Source organism: Aspergillus neoniger, assembly GCF_003184625.1.
Source record: "Aspergillus neoniger CBS 115656 unplaced genomic scaffold BO87scaffold_5, whole genome shotgun sequence".
NCBI classification, from domain to species: domain Eukaryota; kingdom Fungi; phylum Ascomycota; class Eurotiomycetes; order Eurotiales; family Aspergillaceae; genus Aspergillus; species Aspergillus neoniger.
This window is the reverse complement of record NW_020291133.1, coordinates 750,311-763,990: the sequence shown is the minus strand read 5'-3', so window position 1 is coordinate 763,990 and position 13,680 is coordinate 750,311. Positions and strand designations below refer to the sequence as shown.

At 50.2% G+C, this 13,680-nt stretch overlaps 6 protein-coding genes across 6 annotated transcripts; 5 read left to right on the top strand and 1 right to left on the bottom strand.

Annotated features, from left to right (window-relative positions):
• Window positions 1-11: 11 nt before the first annotated feature.
• On the top strand, window positions 12-2,336 carry BO87DRAFT_422737 (protein phosphatase 2A structural subunit TPD3; the record flags this gene model as incomplete). The annotated part of the gene is made up of 9 exons (XM_025627131.1): window positions 12-74; window positions 148-253; window positions 322-473; window positions 533-1,024; window positions 1,088-1,202; window positions 1,252-1,396; window positions 1,455-1,555; window positions 1,610-1,947; window positions 1,998-2,336. The coding sequence occupies 9 exons, from the start codon at window positions 12-14 to the stop codon at window positions 2,334-2,336; spliced, it is 1,851 nt and encodes a 616-aa protein (XP_025483353.1).
• A 414-nt stretch (window positions 2,337-2,750) lies between these two features.
• On the top strand, window positions 2,751-4,128 carry BO87DRAFT_373527 (ferric reductase-like transmembrane domain-containing protein). Its single transcript, XM_025622572.1, has 2 exons — window positions 2,751-3,183; window positions 3,398-4,128. Exons 1-2 carry the CDS (start codon window positions 3,102-3,104, stop codon window positions 3,946-3,948), a joined length of 633 nt encoding a protein of 210 aa, XP_025483352.1. The 5' UTR covers window positions 2,751-3,101; the 3' UTR covers window positions 3,949-4,128.
• A 922-nt stretch (window positions 4,129-5,050) lies between these two features.
• Window positions 5,051-7,897, top strand: BO87DRAFT_448496 (uncharacterized protein; the record flags this gene model as incomplete). The annotated part of the gene is made up of 4 exons (XM_025628299.1): window positions 5,051-5,138; window positions 5,225-7,256; window positions 7,311-7,379; window positions 7,426-7,897. 4 exons carry the CDS (start codon window positions 5,051-5,053, stop codon window positions 7,895-7,897), a joined length of 2,661 nt encoding a protein of 886 aa, XP_025483351.1.
• A 1,515-nt stretch (window positions 7,898-9,412) lies between these two features.
• Window positions 9,413-9,846, bottom strand: BO87DRAFT_187778 (uncharacterized protein). Its single transcript, XM_025618461.1, has one exon. The coding sequence runs from the start codon at window positions 9,728-9,730 to the stop codon at window positions 9,464-9,466; it is 267 nt and encodes an 88-aa protein (XP_025483350.1). The 5' UTR covers window positions 9,731-9,846; the 3' UTR covers window positions 9,413-9,463.
• On the top strand, window positions 9,847-12,292 carry BO87DRAFT_187779 (putative serine/threonine protein kinase (Nrc-2)). Its single transcript, XM_025618462.1, has 5 exons — window positions 9,847-10,857; window positions 10,911-11,084; window positions 11,131-11,256; window positions 11,309-11,690; window positions 11,738-12,292. Exons 1-5 carry the CDS (start codon window positions 9,963-9,965, stop codon window positions 12,081-12,083), a joined length of 1,923 nt encoding a protein of 640 aa, XP_025483349.1. The 5' UTR covers window positions 9,847-9,962; the 3' UTR covers window positions 12,084-12,292.
• Window positions 12,293-12,739: 447 nt separating this feature from the next.
• Window positions 12,740-13,611, top strand: BO87DRAFT_413258 (DASH complex subunit DAD3 family protein; the record flags this gene model as incomplete). The annotated part of the gene is made up of 3 exons (XM_025626564.1): window positions 12,740-13,053; window positions 13,141-13,456; window positions 13,538-13,611. The coding sequence occupies exons 1-3, from the start codon at window positions 12,865-12,867 to the stop codon at window positions 13,609-13,611; spliced, it is 579 nt and encodes a 192-aa protein (XP_025483348.1). The 5' UTR covers window positions 12,740-12,864.
• Between the last annotated feature and the right edge of the window lie 69 nt (window positions 13,612-13,680).

The window sequence follows — 13,680 nt, the reverse complement described above, 5'->3', positions numbered from 1 at the left end:
TCATTTTCGCAATGGAGGGCCAAGGAGAGAACGACGAGCTTTACCCTATCGCCGTCCTTATTGATGAGTTGAAGGTATAGTTGCCCTCGTGATCATCCTATCCCTGACGCACGAACATCGGCAGTCCTGATCCTGAGAATGTCACAGCATGACGATGTACTCCTCCGCCTCAATGCCATCCACCGTCTGTCTACTATTGCTTTGGCCTTAGGGCCCGAGCGGACCCGGGAAGAACTTATCCCTTTCCTTGATGGTTAGTACCGTCAACGCAAGAAGGATAGCTTTCTGGTCAAAATGTGTCCCCTAACTCTTGCGCCATAGATTCCGTCGAGGATGAAGATGAGGTTTTGACTGCACTGAGTGAAGAGCTGGGTAATTTCATAGAGTATGTCGGGGGTCCGGAATACGGGCATGTACTCCTCTCTCCGCTCGAGAACTTGGCCGCTATTGAAGAGCCTCTGGTCAGAGAGAAGGTTAGAGAGCCGCAACCGTTCTTTTGTGGTACTCTCCCTTTGTGCTGACATTGTTTCAGGCTGTGGAATCCCTCAATAAGATCGGCGAGCAGTTGTCCGAGAAGCAGATCGAAGAGAATTTCATCCCGATGGTTCTACGCCTGTCGAAAGCCGACTGGTTCACCTCGAAGGTTTCCGCGACCGGCCTGTACTGTGTTCCCTATAGGAAGGCTTCTCCCTCATCACAGCAGACCCTTCGGCAATACTATGGAGGCCTCGTACATGATGACACACCGATGGTGAGGAGACAGTCGGGCAACAACTTGGCGAAGTTTATCAAAGAATTGAATACCCAAATCGTTATCGAAGAGATGATACCCCTGTTTCAGCACCTTGCAACAGACGAGCAGGACAGTGTCCGCTTGCTTACAGTGGATGTTCTCATCTCGATCGCGGAAGAGATCCCCAAGGAGCAGCAGCCCAGCCATGGTGTCCTTTTGACCTCCTTGCGCAACCTGTTCGAGGATAAGAGTTGGAGAGTCAGGTACATGGTTGCTGATAGATATGAGAAGGTATCTTCTGTCCTGACGATGCTCCTTCCGCCGTGTGTTGTGTCTTTCTGACCTCGTTGGTAGATCGCTAAAGCTGTGCACGAAGAGGTCGTAACTCGTGATATGGTTCCCTCTTTTGTCAAGCTTCTGAAGGACACCGAAGCCGAAGTCCGTACTGCCATTGCTGGACAGATCCCAGGTATGATTCTCGCTTACTTTAGGCTCTTACAATGGCTAACCGGCGTTAGGCTTCTGCAATCTGATTGACCGAGACACATTACTCAACGAAATCATGACTAGCGTGGAAGATCTTGTCTCTGATCCATCTCAGCATGTGCGCGCCGCGCTTGGTACTCAGATCAGCGGTCTTGCACCGATACTCGGAAAGGAGGAGTCAGTACCATCGATTCGCAGACGCCGTTTAACCAGCTTACTTACAAGTCATGTTCAGGACTATTGCGCACCTCCTCCCGATGTTTTTGCAGATGCTCAAGGACGAGTTCCCCGATGTCCGCCTTCATATCATCTCCAAGCTGGAATTGGTTAACAAAGGTGAGACGAACCACTCGCGTTCATTATTAAGAATACATAATCTAATTGTTATAGTTATCGGCATTGATCTCCTCTCACAGTCACTTCTCCCGGCTATTGTCCAGCTGGCCGAAGACAAGCAATGGAGAGTGCGTCTCGCAATCATCGAATACATTCCCCTGCTTGCAAGCCAATTGGGAGTCAAGTTCTTCGACGAACAGCTTAGCGAGCTTTGCATGGGCTGGCTCGGTGATACAGTTTTCTCTATTCGCGAGGCTGCTACTCAAAATTTGAGGAAGCTGACGGAAGTGTTTGGTGTCGACTGGGCTAAGGGCTCTATCATCCCCAAGGTGATGGGGATGGGTCAACACACCAACTACCTTTACAGAATGACAACGTGCTTTGCCATTTCCGTATGTTGATTAACCGTCCCTACAGACGTTGCCTTACTAACGTTATATAGACTCTCGCACCCGTTGTTTCGCTGGACATCATCGAGAACTCGATTCTCCCCATCTTGGATCGACTTGTCTCGGATGAGATCCCTAACATCCGTTTCAATGTGGCCAAGTCTTATGCCGTGCTGATCGATACCCTGCGTCGCCTCCCTACAGAGGGAACCCTCACAGACCTGGAGAAGGTAGGTAAAACTGCCACGCCATCCCCGCGGGGTCAGGACCTCATCCAGCAAAGAATCCTCCCCAGCTTGGAGAAGCTGCAGGAGGACGAAGACGTGGATGTTCGGTACTTCGCAACGACTGCCGCAGGCGGCCACGAGGAAGTCATGCAGACTTCACCGTAGGCTACTTTCCCAACTCGGCGTAGGCCAGCACCTGCTTGTTGATGCAAAGCACCTTGGGTGTGAGTGGGAATAATATCAACGGCACTCGCACTAATTTGGGTGGAATTCAGTTTTGTCAAACTTAGAAATAGTCAGAGCGTCTGACTGGTACGAAATGCTCATGGCGTTCTAAATGTAGATTCTTTTGGTCCACGATCAACCCTCCTGCAAAAATTTTTCTCTTATGTTTCCCGAAAATGTAATCGCAAATGTGTAGCACGCAAGTGCTACTTCATGAGAATCGCTGATTAGAAGCAGCAAACAACTTGGTAGATCTCATTCAGTATCATGTGATCCCGAGGGCCTAGCATGCGCTACTTCCGTAAAGCCGTCGGTGTAAGCCAGGCATCCGTCTATTTAATCTTCAGTCCACGTGTGGTTCCTGAGTCTGAGAGGTTGCTCAATATCTCTAAACCGCCATTGACGTTGCTAGACGCCTCATTTCTTAACCTTGTTGTTTACTTGTCCGCAGCCGTGATTACAATGTCGTTTTCTTGGCCGTGGCATTTCACGTCTCTCACAGACGCTGAGAAGCAGCAACGTCGGGAGCTTCTGGATTTACGTGGATTCTACGCGCAGTGCTCGGTGTTGGCTGCTCTTGTTCTGATTCGAGTATATAAGAAGTCCTTTGGCGAAGCCCCTGGCACCGAAAGGCCAACCGAGAGGCGCTCGCGGCGAAAGAACCTGGAGAAATCATGGTTGGATACGCCCCCAGTTGCTGGCTGGATGGAGACTCGAAGACAATACATCGTCTGTCTCATCTGGCTTGGCTGGCTGCTGAGTCTTTGCATCTGGAATTCTGGTGAAGGTGGGTCAATATTTTCTATGATATTTCCCGATACTACTAGTACCCGAGATGGTCGAGTTTGGGGCATAGGATTACATTTGTCTGGGCTCCGATTTGCCAGAATCTACACTTTGTGTTCATCTAAGCTCCCGCGAACTACAACAATCCTGTGTCTCATATTCTTAAATCACCCACATCGTGGAGACGAAAGCTAAGCCATTGTTGATATAAACAGATTATCTCCACTTTACCAAAGCTCTAGCCCATGTCAGCCTCTCCCAGCTCCCCTTGCAGGTGCTCATGTCACCGGCCCTGTACATGAGTCCATCACCAGGATCACCGTCCGTCGTGTCGGTTATCACATCCGTTCCGCAGCCGACCATCAACGCCTACCATCGTCTATTTGGTCGGATTGTTCTTGCGCCGCTGCTCATCGCCCACGCTGTCATGTACGATTCTTTCTTCCTGCAGTCGAGCCACCCTGATTTCGGCTCGCTCTTTGCGAAGCGTATCTGGGATTCTGATGTCCAGTGGGGTATCGCTGCTGCCACCATGGTGGGCGCGGTCGCTCTCTTTGCTCGTCCGGCAGCCATGCCTCGCTGGGTACGCTGGTTGAAACCGACTTCTGCCAAGTCCAGGCAGCAGGTGTTCTACCTTGTGCATGTTTCCATCGTGGGAGCCCTGGAACTTGCGGCTTTCTGCCATGTTTCGGTGGCGCGCACATATATTCTTGAGTCATTTGCAAGCTCTGCGATCAATTTCGCCTGTTGCTACATGATGCAATAGACTCGATCTTGAGTGAGACCTGGCACGTTCGTTGCTGATAAGCTATGCTAGAACAGCGAGTCATCAGGGTTGTGGCTTTGGGGTACGGCAAGTGTTAACGATACTGGTGTCCTACACAATCATATTAGATATTCGAGGACCGATGGTGTAGATATTTGAATAAACATAATGGGATTTCTGGAATATAATATATAGCATTATCTCTCCGCAACGCAAGTACACATCAATTTAGTAATACAGTTAAATACTTAGTAGATAGTACGTACAAGGGCCAATCCTACCGACGCAACGTACACCCTGCGCCATCGCATTAAGCATCCCATTTACTTCTGCTACCAATGGGTAGCATTTCTTGATGAGCTTCTAGAGATCGTCAACTTATCATTTTATCATACAGAAACACCATAGGACCGGTTACTACCTACTGGAGCCTTGTTTGACACAAGTTATGCTTCCTCGCTGTAAGTTCGAGACGGTGGGATGCTTTTTTGCTTTATTGTGGTATCGCTCTTGCTGCGCTGCTTCAAGCGTCTATGTCTCTATCATTCAACAGAATATGTTGGCCATCACCATCACCACTCTGGACTTCTGGCTGCCAGAGCTATCTCTTCTTGATGATTCCTCCTGCAAACCTCCTGCAAAATATACCACAGCAACTGATTGGGCGGTTCGACTCCATCACTGCAATTTACGGTCCACCCAGCTATGTATGTATTTCAACCAGTGATCCACTGCACTCGATTAGGCAATGTAGCTGGTACATGCAAAACAAACTTCATGAGACTCGCACTGAGTTACTTTCGGCGCGCCAGTGCCTAGACTGACTAGGTTACTGGCTCCTCCTCTTTTTCCTTCCGGCTTATCCCAAGGGCAGGAGCAATACGTCCCAAGTCGCGTGCGCACTTTCCTAGTTCGTGCATGAAGATATTCCTATCAGCACTTCCGATACAGTCAATTCTTCATTGTAGCACGCTGTTTAAACAAGAGACAGAGTCCGAATCTTCTATCCCTTTCTTTCAAGCCTTTCACCCAGAGCCACTAGCTGCTTGCTCGTTTTTCCTATTTTGCATCCACCGGTGTGTTGTATCCACTAGGAACAGCCATGGTCAAGTATGACATTCCCACTTTGCTGGCACTCAGCCACAACGGACGGATAGATTTCAGCAAATTTACTGAGCAGGCCGTTGGAAGTAAGTCTTTCTTTTTCTTATCTAATTAGTGAATGCTGGAAACGAAGAAGGATATTTTGCTGACACAGAAGTCTCTTCATCACTAGATAACGTCCTTCGACAACGCAAAACCAGTACGAGTGTCTTGTCGGAGCAGCCAGTCAACCGGTCAAGGAATGCCTCAAACTTGTCACGCCAGAGCGAACGAACTCTTTCAGTTCCAGAGCACGGTGTAATTTATCCCTCTCGGCAGCCAAGTAACCCTCCACAGAGCATCCGCGCACACGCCGATGCCGGATTTGTTCAGTTTCTAAAGGAGCATACATCCCCGAAGCACCAGCGTGTCACTGCTGGAGGCCGAATCGTTCCAATGGAACCACAGTCCCCTACCCCCAAGGCGAAGCAGCCGGTGCGCAACATAAGTGCAAGAGCCAGTGATCAGAAGATATCTAAGCCTTCGTTGCGAGATGACACTAAAATCAAACGCGAAAATAAACATGTGCTGTTGCAAGATAACAACGCGAGTGTTAATATTTCTATAGCTGCACCGCAGCCTGCTGAAAGTCACGACGATATACGTACCATATTGCCTCAAAGCGGTAGTGCAATTGACCAGCACTTCTCAAACTATGGACAAGCACCGACTCTTCTGTCTACGGCAGCTGCCACAGGGCTGTTCTCCCAACCCAGTCTTCCATGGGCCATGAGTGACCCACCAATGCCTCAAATCGCCTTAACAGCCCCAGAAGTTATACCAGCGGCCTCGGACTACCCTATGTATGCCTTTGGAGATGGTCCATTATCGTGGGCTTCAAACATGTATCCTACCCTGGGTACTCAAGGCCCCGTAATTCCTTCCATGCCAGCAGTCCAGCCATATCCCACTGTTACCTCGACTTCTGACTTTTCCGCGGAAAGCAATACAAGTAGCGGCAGGGCGACCTCATTTCTTGGTCAGCTTCCACCTACCTATGACTCTCTTTGCCCTTCTCTGGGCCCTCAATGGCATCAATATGCAGGTGGACAAGTCCCAGCTCTTAATCAACCAATGATGGTTAGCACTCCTCAAACACCGACGTACCAGAAGTCTCTGGAAGATGCTGCAAAGGAGCATGAGTCTCTTACCAGTAAGCTATCCGGTATTGATAGGTATATGGCTGTGCACAGTTGGGATCTCGACCCAAGTGCCAAAAAGATTCTAGTTGATCAGCGAATGAGTTTGGTGAGAGAACTGGATGCGGTTAGGATATACAGGGAACATCTCGAATGGGTTTCTGGAAGATTGAACACAACGATGCCAATCAGGCAACATCCCTCGAACGTCGCTTCAATGTATGTCGCCAGCGGCCACACAGGTAGTCCATCTCTAATGGGACCTTCGCTGTGCACACCCAGCTCCGCTTCTGCGCTTCCAGCTTTTTCGATGCTGCCACTAGCAAACGCCCTTTCGCAGTCGCTCTCCCTCAATGAGACAGTTAACGCATCAATGCCACTACATGCTGTATCCGATACCTACCCATACAATGCGACAATCGGCTCAACAGAGGTACGTCCAAACCATAACTCAATCAAGGATGCTAGCTTTTCGCATGCCGCACGAGGAGTTGAGACACGGATCGAACCCAAGAGGTCAGACAAACAGGTCCAGACACATGGCGAGGCCAAATCGAGAACTACTGACGGAACTGCTGGATGGAAAACACCTACGAAGATAACCGCTTTGGACGTTGAAAAGGTGCATCATCAAATTGAGGAGGCCACTCGCCGAGGCGAACCACTCGATGGGCTTCTTCGGGAACTATCAGCCGCTACTTCCAAATTGATTAAACAAAGGCGAGATGAACTTCATGAGCCGCGCGGGTTGCTGTCAGCCGTGCCTGCTAAGCACAACCGCAAGAATCGCGCGGAAAGTGAGGCGGGTGCCGTCAAGGGACTATCAGACAAGCATGAAGCTCATGCACCTCTGCTGCGACACTCAACCAAGGCCTGGAAGCCCGGGAAGGAGCTGCGAAGGCCTGGACTGCACAGCGCAATGGGCCCATACATGGGTGCGAAAGAGATGGAAGAGGGTGATGACCGTCAATCTATATCGTCGTATGTGTCAACGACGGACTCATGGGCTACCGTTCATCAAGGAGAGTAAGTACTGTCCGCCTTGGAAGGGCATAATCCTGGAGTATACTAAGTTTGCAGGCGTCGACGTGACAAGAAGCTACGGAAGATCAAAGAAAGACGGGCGAATCGAGAGATGGTCGAAAGGTAGTAAGAATCTCCGAGCATAGGCAAGCAAGCTGATGATGTTGCGCAGCAGACCCCGTGGTCCACTTGAGCATCCCCATGTGTCGAATGAAGCCTTTTTACCAGGTCCTCAACGTTCTCGAGGGCAGAATTTGGGCCAGCCAGGAGGACCACCGATATACAAGCCACGCAGCCCCCCAACGTTGATAAACCCGACTGACCCGATGAGGCAGACCAGCGTGGAGGAAATGAGACAGCAGTATCCCCAGCTTCTGACGCAGTATTTTAACAAGGACCGTGGTCTAGCTTTTCAGAAAACGGCTGCCTTGGCTGTCTCGCAGAATGTTAATGCACATGGGTTTCTGCCCCCTTTCGAAGGCGTAGGGAATGCGCCCCATAAGAACAGGAGTGCACCAACGGACATGACCGAAGGTGGAATGTATCTATTCAGCGGAAAGATGTCAAGCTCCAAGCAGCATGATGGACACGGACAAAGAGGCAAAGAGGCCCCTGGACCAGCCAAGCAAGCTGGAAAGCCGTGATTGAGTCGGGTAGAGCGAGGTCCCCGCGGCGTCCACATATACGATTCTTTCTGGAACAGTTGAACGGGGTCAGATTACCACCAGCAATCAGCGGTGAGTCCTAGGAGCAGGGTTGAAGGGCATTGGGGAAAGCAGTTGGAGATATGGCCGTATGGCATCATTGTATTACATGTATTCAAGGGTACCTCTCGTCCTACAGAGTCGGACCCTTACGGTTGGAGTATATCTTAGAATGAGGGATAGTGTTAGTATGGTATCACTGGAAAAAGTTATTTTCAAAAGTCTTTGAGGATGAAGATCAGTCTACTTGTGCTGATGCAGCGAAAACCCCAGGGGGTTATCTAGATAGCAGACGCAGTCGGACCTGGGTTACTGGTAAAACGGTTTGAAGTGGTATTTATCGATCAGTAGCGATCAGGAGAACTTGGCTTCAGCCCACCTTCTCCAGGCCAGAGAGTAGGCAATAAATTCATTGCTGGAGAATCAGGTGTGCAGCGGGAAAGACAGAGTCGATCGTTACTCTGTAGTTGAGGAGGCCAGAGCTCCCCTTGCGTGGATGATGGATTCCCCCACATCCAGGATCCGTCGCCTGACTGGTTAGTCCTCCGCCACACATCCCCGCAAAAAGATGTGAGGTCGCATCTCGTATTCTTAGTTTTGACTAGGGAGAGAGCAGGTGGATGAAGGTAAACCAGTGACCAGCAGGATGTGTGAGTGTATAAGTGTATGAGTGAGTGTGGATGGGTGATGATGATACTGTAAAAGTATGTATGTAATAAAAAATAGTAATAATAAGTATATATACGGAGCTAACAAAAAAAAGGCACAGCAGATAATAACAGCAGCGGCGATAATGGCTGTGTTTTTTTTCGTTCCATGTTTTGTAAAAGACCCACGGTGAGGAGGCAAGTGGGCAAGTTTCGGGGAGGAGGGCCGGAGTGCCTGATGGTCCTATCAGATGTGCTGGCAGGCCCATGAGGGATGGCGAGTCATCCATGGGAAGTTCAAAGCTGAATCGAACAAGTCCAGAATGTGGCAACTGGCTAAGGCACCGGCCAATCTGCTAACTCCAAGAGCGCTGGCCGGCTTTTGTGGTGAGCCCGATCGGATCTAAGATAACTTACTTGGTTGAGTAAGTACTACGGAGTAGGTAACTACTATACTGGTTACTTAGTTACAAAGAGGAAGATGGCATTAAGGGGACGAGCTGAATGGCAGACAATACTAAGTAGTACTTACAGTATACAACAAGTATTAGATACTGTGTGACATCGGATATGCATACCGATTACATACCGAGTCAGGAAAAATAGAAGGTATCTGGGCTGGGCTGGGTTGAAAGAAAGAGATGATTGCTGTGCTGATAGCAAGATGGATACGACAACCCGATACTACGGTGATAAGTGAAGTAACATTTATCTATCGCCCGGGCTTTATCGGCTCCCCTTCTACTTTCGCTTTAGTATTCCTTACTATTTACTCAGACAGTTTAGTGCAAATGGTTAGTGACGGTGAGAAAAACTAACTAGTGACCGTACTATACCCGGTATGGAGGCGTATGATGTATCATGCCCGGGCTGCGTGACTAAGCCCAGGCTGTGCCATTCCAACTTTCCCTCCACGTCTCCACTCCGTCTCCGGCCCTTTCGCTTTCTCTCTCTCTCTCTTCTTGTCTTCTTTCTCTTCCCCTGCTGTTTCTTTTCTTTGAAAGCCCGTCTTTGGCCCGGGGATTCCATTCTTCAGCTTCTGTTTCTTCTTCGGTGATACCTTTGCGACCTCTGTGAACGCTGCGTTCTTCCCCGCCCGCGATCTAGCCGAGGTGTTGTCCCCCATTCACAGCCAACCCCCATCGTTCCCGGGCTGGAAGTGCCTCTAAATCCAAGTTTCTGGTGCACACTAGCACCACCGCCTACCAATTTCCCCCGCGGCTTCTGGCCCGTTACTGGGGCCCCTTCCCTCCCGTCGCAATTATTATCTCTCATCGCCTACTTGCCCCGTTCGTTATCACCAAACTCAACTTGAGTACCTGGCCACGTTCCTGGATTCAATCCAGGCAGTCACCGGCATGACACAACTTTTCGCCTCCAGTCCGTCCTCCGTGACGAACGAGAAACGCGGGAACTTTCCCAGTCTCTCCCTGGCCTCCAAGAAGCATTCCAACGATTCGAGCCACTTCCCCACGAGGATCAAGAATTTCTTTCGCATCAACAGTTCCAGCAGCAATTCTTCCCATGCCAGCCACCACAACAATGACCCGCGTGATCGCGATGGCAATACCTCCCCACCCGCAAAGTCTGATGCCAAATCCGGCTTTAGACAATCCCGGTTCCTTCCCACTATCGGCCGAAATCGCTCAACCACCGTTGCCAGTGAAGGCAATCCGCTAGACGAAGGCGTCTCCCCGACCGCAACGGCCAATCCATACTTTGTCCATCAGGGCCAGCCTTCGTTGCAGCATCGGAACGATGGCTCGGTGCCGTCGTCCCCTCCAGATACCCCCGAATTGCAGGTGGACGGTGTCTCTGCTGCCGAGCAAGCGACTACAGCCAACAAGGTTGAGTTGGCTCGTAAGCTGCGCCGTGTTGCTTCGGCTCCGAATGCGCAGGGTCTGTTTGCCCGTGGCGAGTCTGACGAACGTCCTCAGACGGCTGAGACTGGAAAGGAACTTCTGGAGCCGTCTGGGGTGGATGATCCACAAGTCACTACGGTGGAGGTGGCGTCCGACAAAGATGTGAATCTTGCCGTGCCGAAACTTGGCCCCCACAGTAAGATTCCTACTCCCGGCCAGATTCGGGATTCGGTTGCTTTCCGCAGGACGTATAGTTCCAACTCGATCAAGGTGCGCAATGTGGAGGTAGGACCGGGGAGCTTTGATAAGATCAAGTTGATCGGTAAGGGTGATGTTGGCAAGGTGTATCTTGTCCGGGAGAAGAAGTCGAGTCGGCTCTATGCTATGAAGGGTGAGTTTATGTCTGCAGCCTTGTCTATCGGCGAAGTGTGCTGACTTGACTAGTACTGAGCAAGAAGGAGATGATCAAGCGGAACAAGATTAAGCGGGCATTGGCCGAGCAGGAAATTCTTGCTACCAGCAATCATCCATTCATCGTTACACTTTACCACTCTTTCCAGTCCGAGGATTATCTCTACCTGTGCATGGAATACTGCAGTGGTGGCGAGTTCTTCAGAGGTGTGTTCTACGTCCGATAGATACCGGCTGTCGCTGACTCTTTTAGCTCTTCAAACCCGTCCAGGAAAGTGCATCTCCGAAGATGCTGCGCGATTCTATGCCGCAGAAGTTACTGCTGCGCTGGAGTACCTCCATCTCATGGGTTTCATCTACCGTGATCTGAAGCCCGAAAGTATGTACCTTGATAGACATAGGTTTGACTTATGCTGACTATATTGCTCTAGACATTCTCCTCCACCAGTCTGGCCACATCATGCTATCTGACTTTGATCTGTCGAAGCAGTCCGGACCGGGCGGTGCGCCTACAATGATCCCGGCGCGGAGTGGCAACTCCACGACGTCTCTACCGACGATTGATACCAAGTCATGCATTGCTGACTTCAGGACCAACTCGTTTGTCGGTACGGAAGAATACATTGCACCCGAAGTCATCAAGGGTTGCGGACACACTAGCGCAGTCGATTGGTGGACGCTTGGTATCTTGATCTACGAGATGCTGTACGGCACGACACCATTCAAGGGCAAGAACAGGAATGCTACGTTCGGCAACATCTTGCGGGATGAAGTGCAATTCCCCGAGCATGCAGCGGCCCAGCCAACCTCCAAGTAAGCTCTCTCGGTCTGCTTTGTCACACAGTTGCTAACATTCACAGCCTCTGCAAATCATTAATTCGTAAACTGCTCATCAAGGACGAGACCAAGCGCCTTGGAGCTCGAGCCGGCGCTTCGGACGTCAAGACCCATCCCTTCTTCCGGCAGACGCAGTGGGCGCTTATCCGGCATATGAAGCCGCCAATGATCCCTCACCAGAGCCGTGGTACGGATACCCTCAACTTCCGCAATGTCAAGGAGAGCGCGAGTGTCGATATTGGTGGACCCAGCACGACCAAGATGAAGGGTGTACCGATGGATTCGGGACTTGCGACGCCAAATGGCGAGATAGCCGATCCGTTTGAGGAGTTCAACAGCGTCACCCTTCACCATGACGGGGACATGTGAATGGCCCGTTGTGCACCACCATGTTTTCTGCCTGCCCAAGCATATGCTTTGCTAGAGGCTTATTTTACGACTATGATGCATGAAAGATCTCTACACGGAGTTCACCATCTTACAGCTTTTACCTGGAGTATCGGAAGTTTGACGCTGGGAGTTTGCTTTTCTTTTTCTTATACACAGGGTGGTTATCGATATATGCTGATATCCAATGACTGCGTCCCCTCATGCATGGGCTAATATTCGGCTGTCACTTTATGGTTTGATGCGGCAGCGATGTAACAATTTGATTGTTTCTTTGTTTCTATCACAGTTATTGCAGCAGACGGCGTTAGCGATTTCGGTTGTACCTTAGCAAACAGATCTTTGAGCAAAACAGTGGTGTGGGCTGACTTGTTCACACCGGGACGGTTTTGGTCGGGGATGTTTTCTGTTCTTTATTCTGTATTTGTGGGCGACTTATTGATGCTTGGATGTCCGATGGGACAGGCCCGGTGCCTTATGGACATGATTACGTTTATGAATTTATATGTATTTTCTAGACTCTACAGACCGCTCTGTAAATGTTTCCTGATATAGATTCTGAACTAGATTCTGGTAGTTGATTGAATGAGACACGACGGAAATCCATCCGCCGCGACCCAAACAAACCAAACCAGATCCAAACATACCTACTTTCAACATACACCAAACAACGCACCTCCCACCAACTCAACAACTCCCAACACACACAGAGACACCCAAAATCAAGAGCACAAAAGAAATTAGCAAGAAGATACTCGTTAAAATGTCCTCCCCACCCGACTCCCACAACCACACCCCCCTCCACGACCAAGACCAAGACCAAGACCCCTCCCCCTCCGCGCCAGACTCAACCCCCAACAACCCTCTCCTCCGCACCACCAACCCGCTCGTCAGCTCCCTGGAACAAGAAGTCCTAGATGAATATACTCGGCTATTAGGGAATGTGAATAAGGTGTGTCCCTACCCCAATACCCCACCCATCATCCCACACTCAATCAATCCTTCCATCCATCCAATCCTACTACAAACACATACACAGGCTTTACACACCACTACACGCATGCTAACCATACCCCCGAATGGGATAAAGCTATCAACCAAACTCTCCACACTCGCCGAATCCCCCACGACCCTCACACTGGACGGCCTCCGCGGCCTGGAACGTCAAACCGCGACTGTCTGTACCCTGCTCAAGGCGAGCGTGTATAGTATTGTTCTCCAACAGCAGATTTTTAATGAGAGTGAGGAGCAACAACAACAACAACAGCAGCAGATGCAGATGCAGCAGCAGATGGAGATGGAGGGGGATGGGTATTCGGGGATGATGGGGCAGGGGGATGATGGGTATGAGCAGGGTGGGTATGGGGATGGGGGGTATGGAGGGTATGGGGTTGAGGGGGAGAGTTTTGGGAGGTATTAAACTATTTTCCTTGCAGGGGGGGATGGGATATGGGGATGGTGGATTGCATGGTATGGGTTGACTGGGTTGGGCTATGGGTGTGGTGTTTGATAGATGTGATTGATAGATGATATACCCCGTTTTGTATGTTCTAGATTTATTTAAGTGTTGATTTGTTGA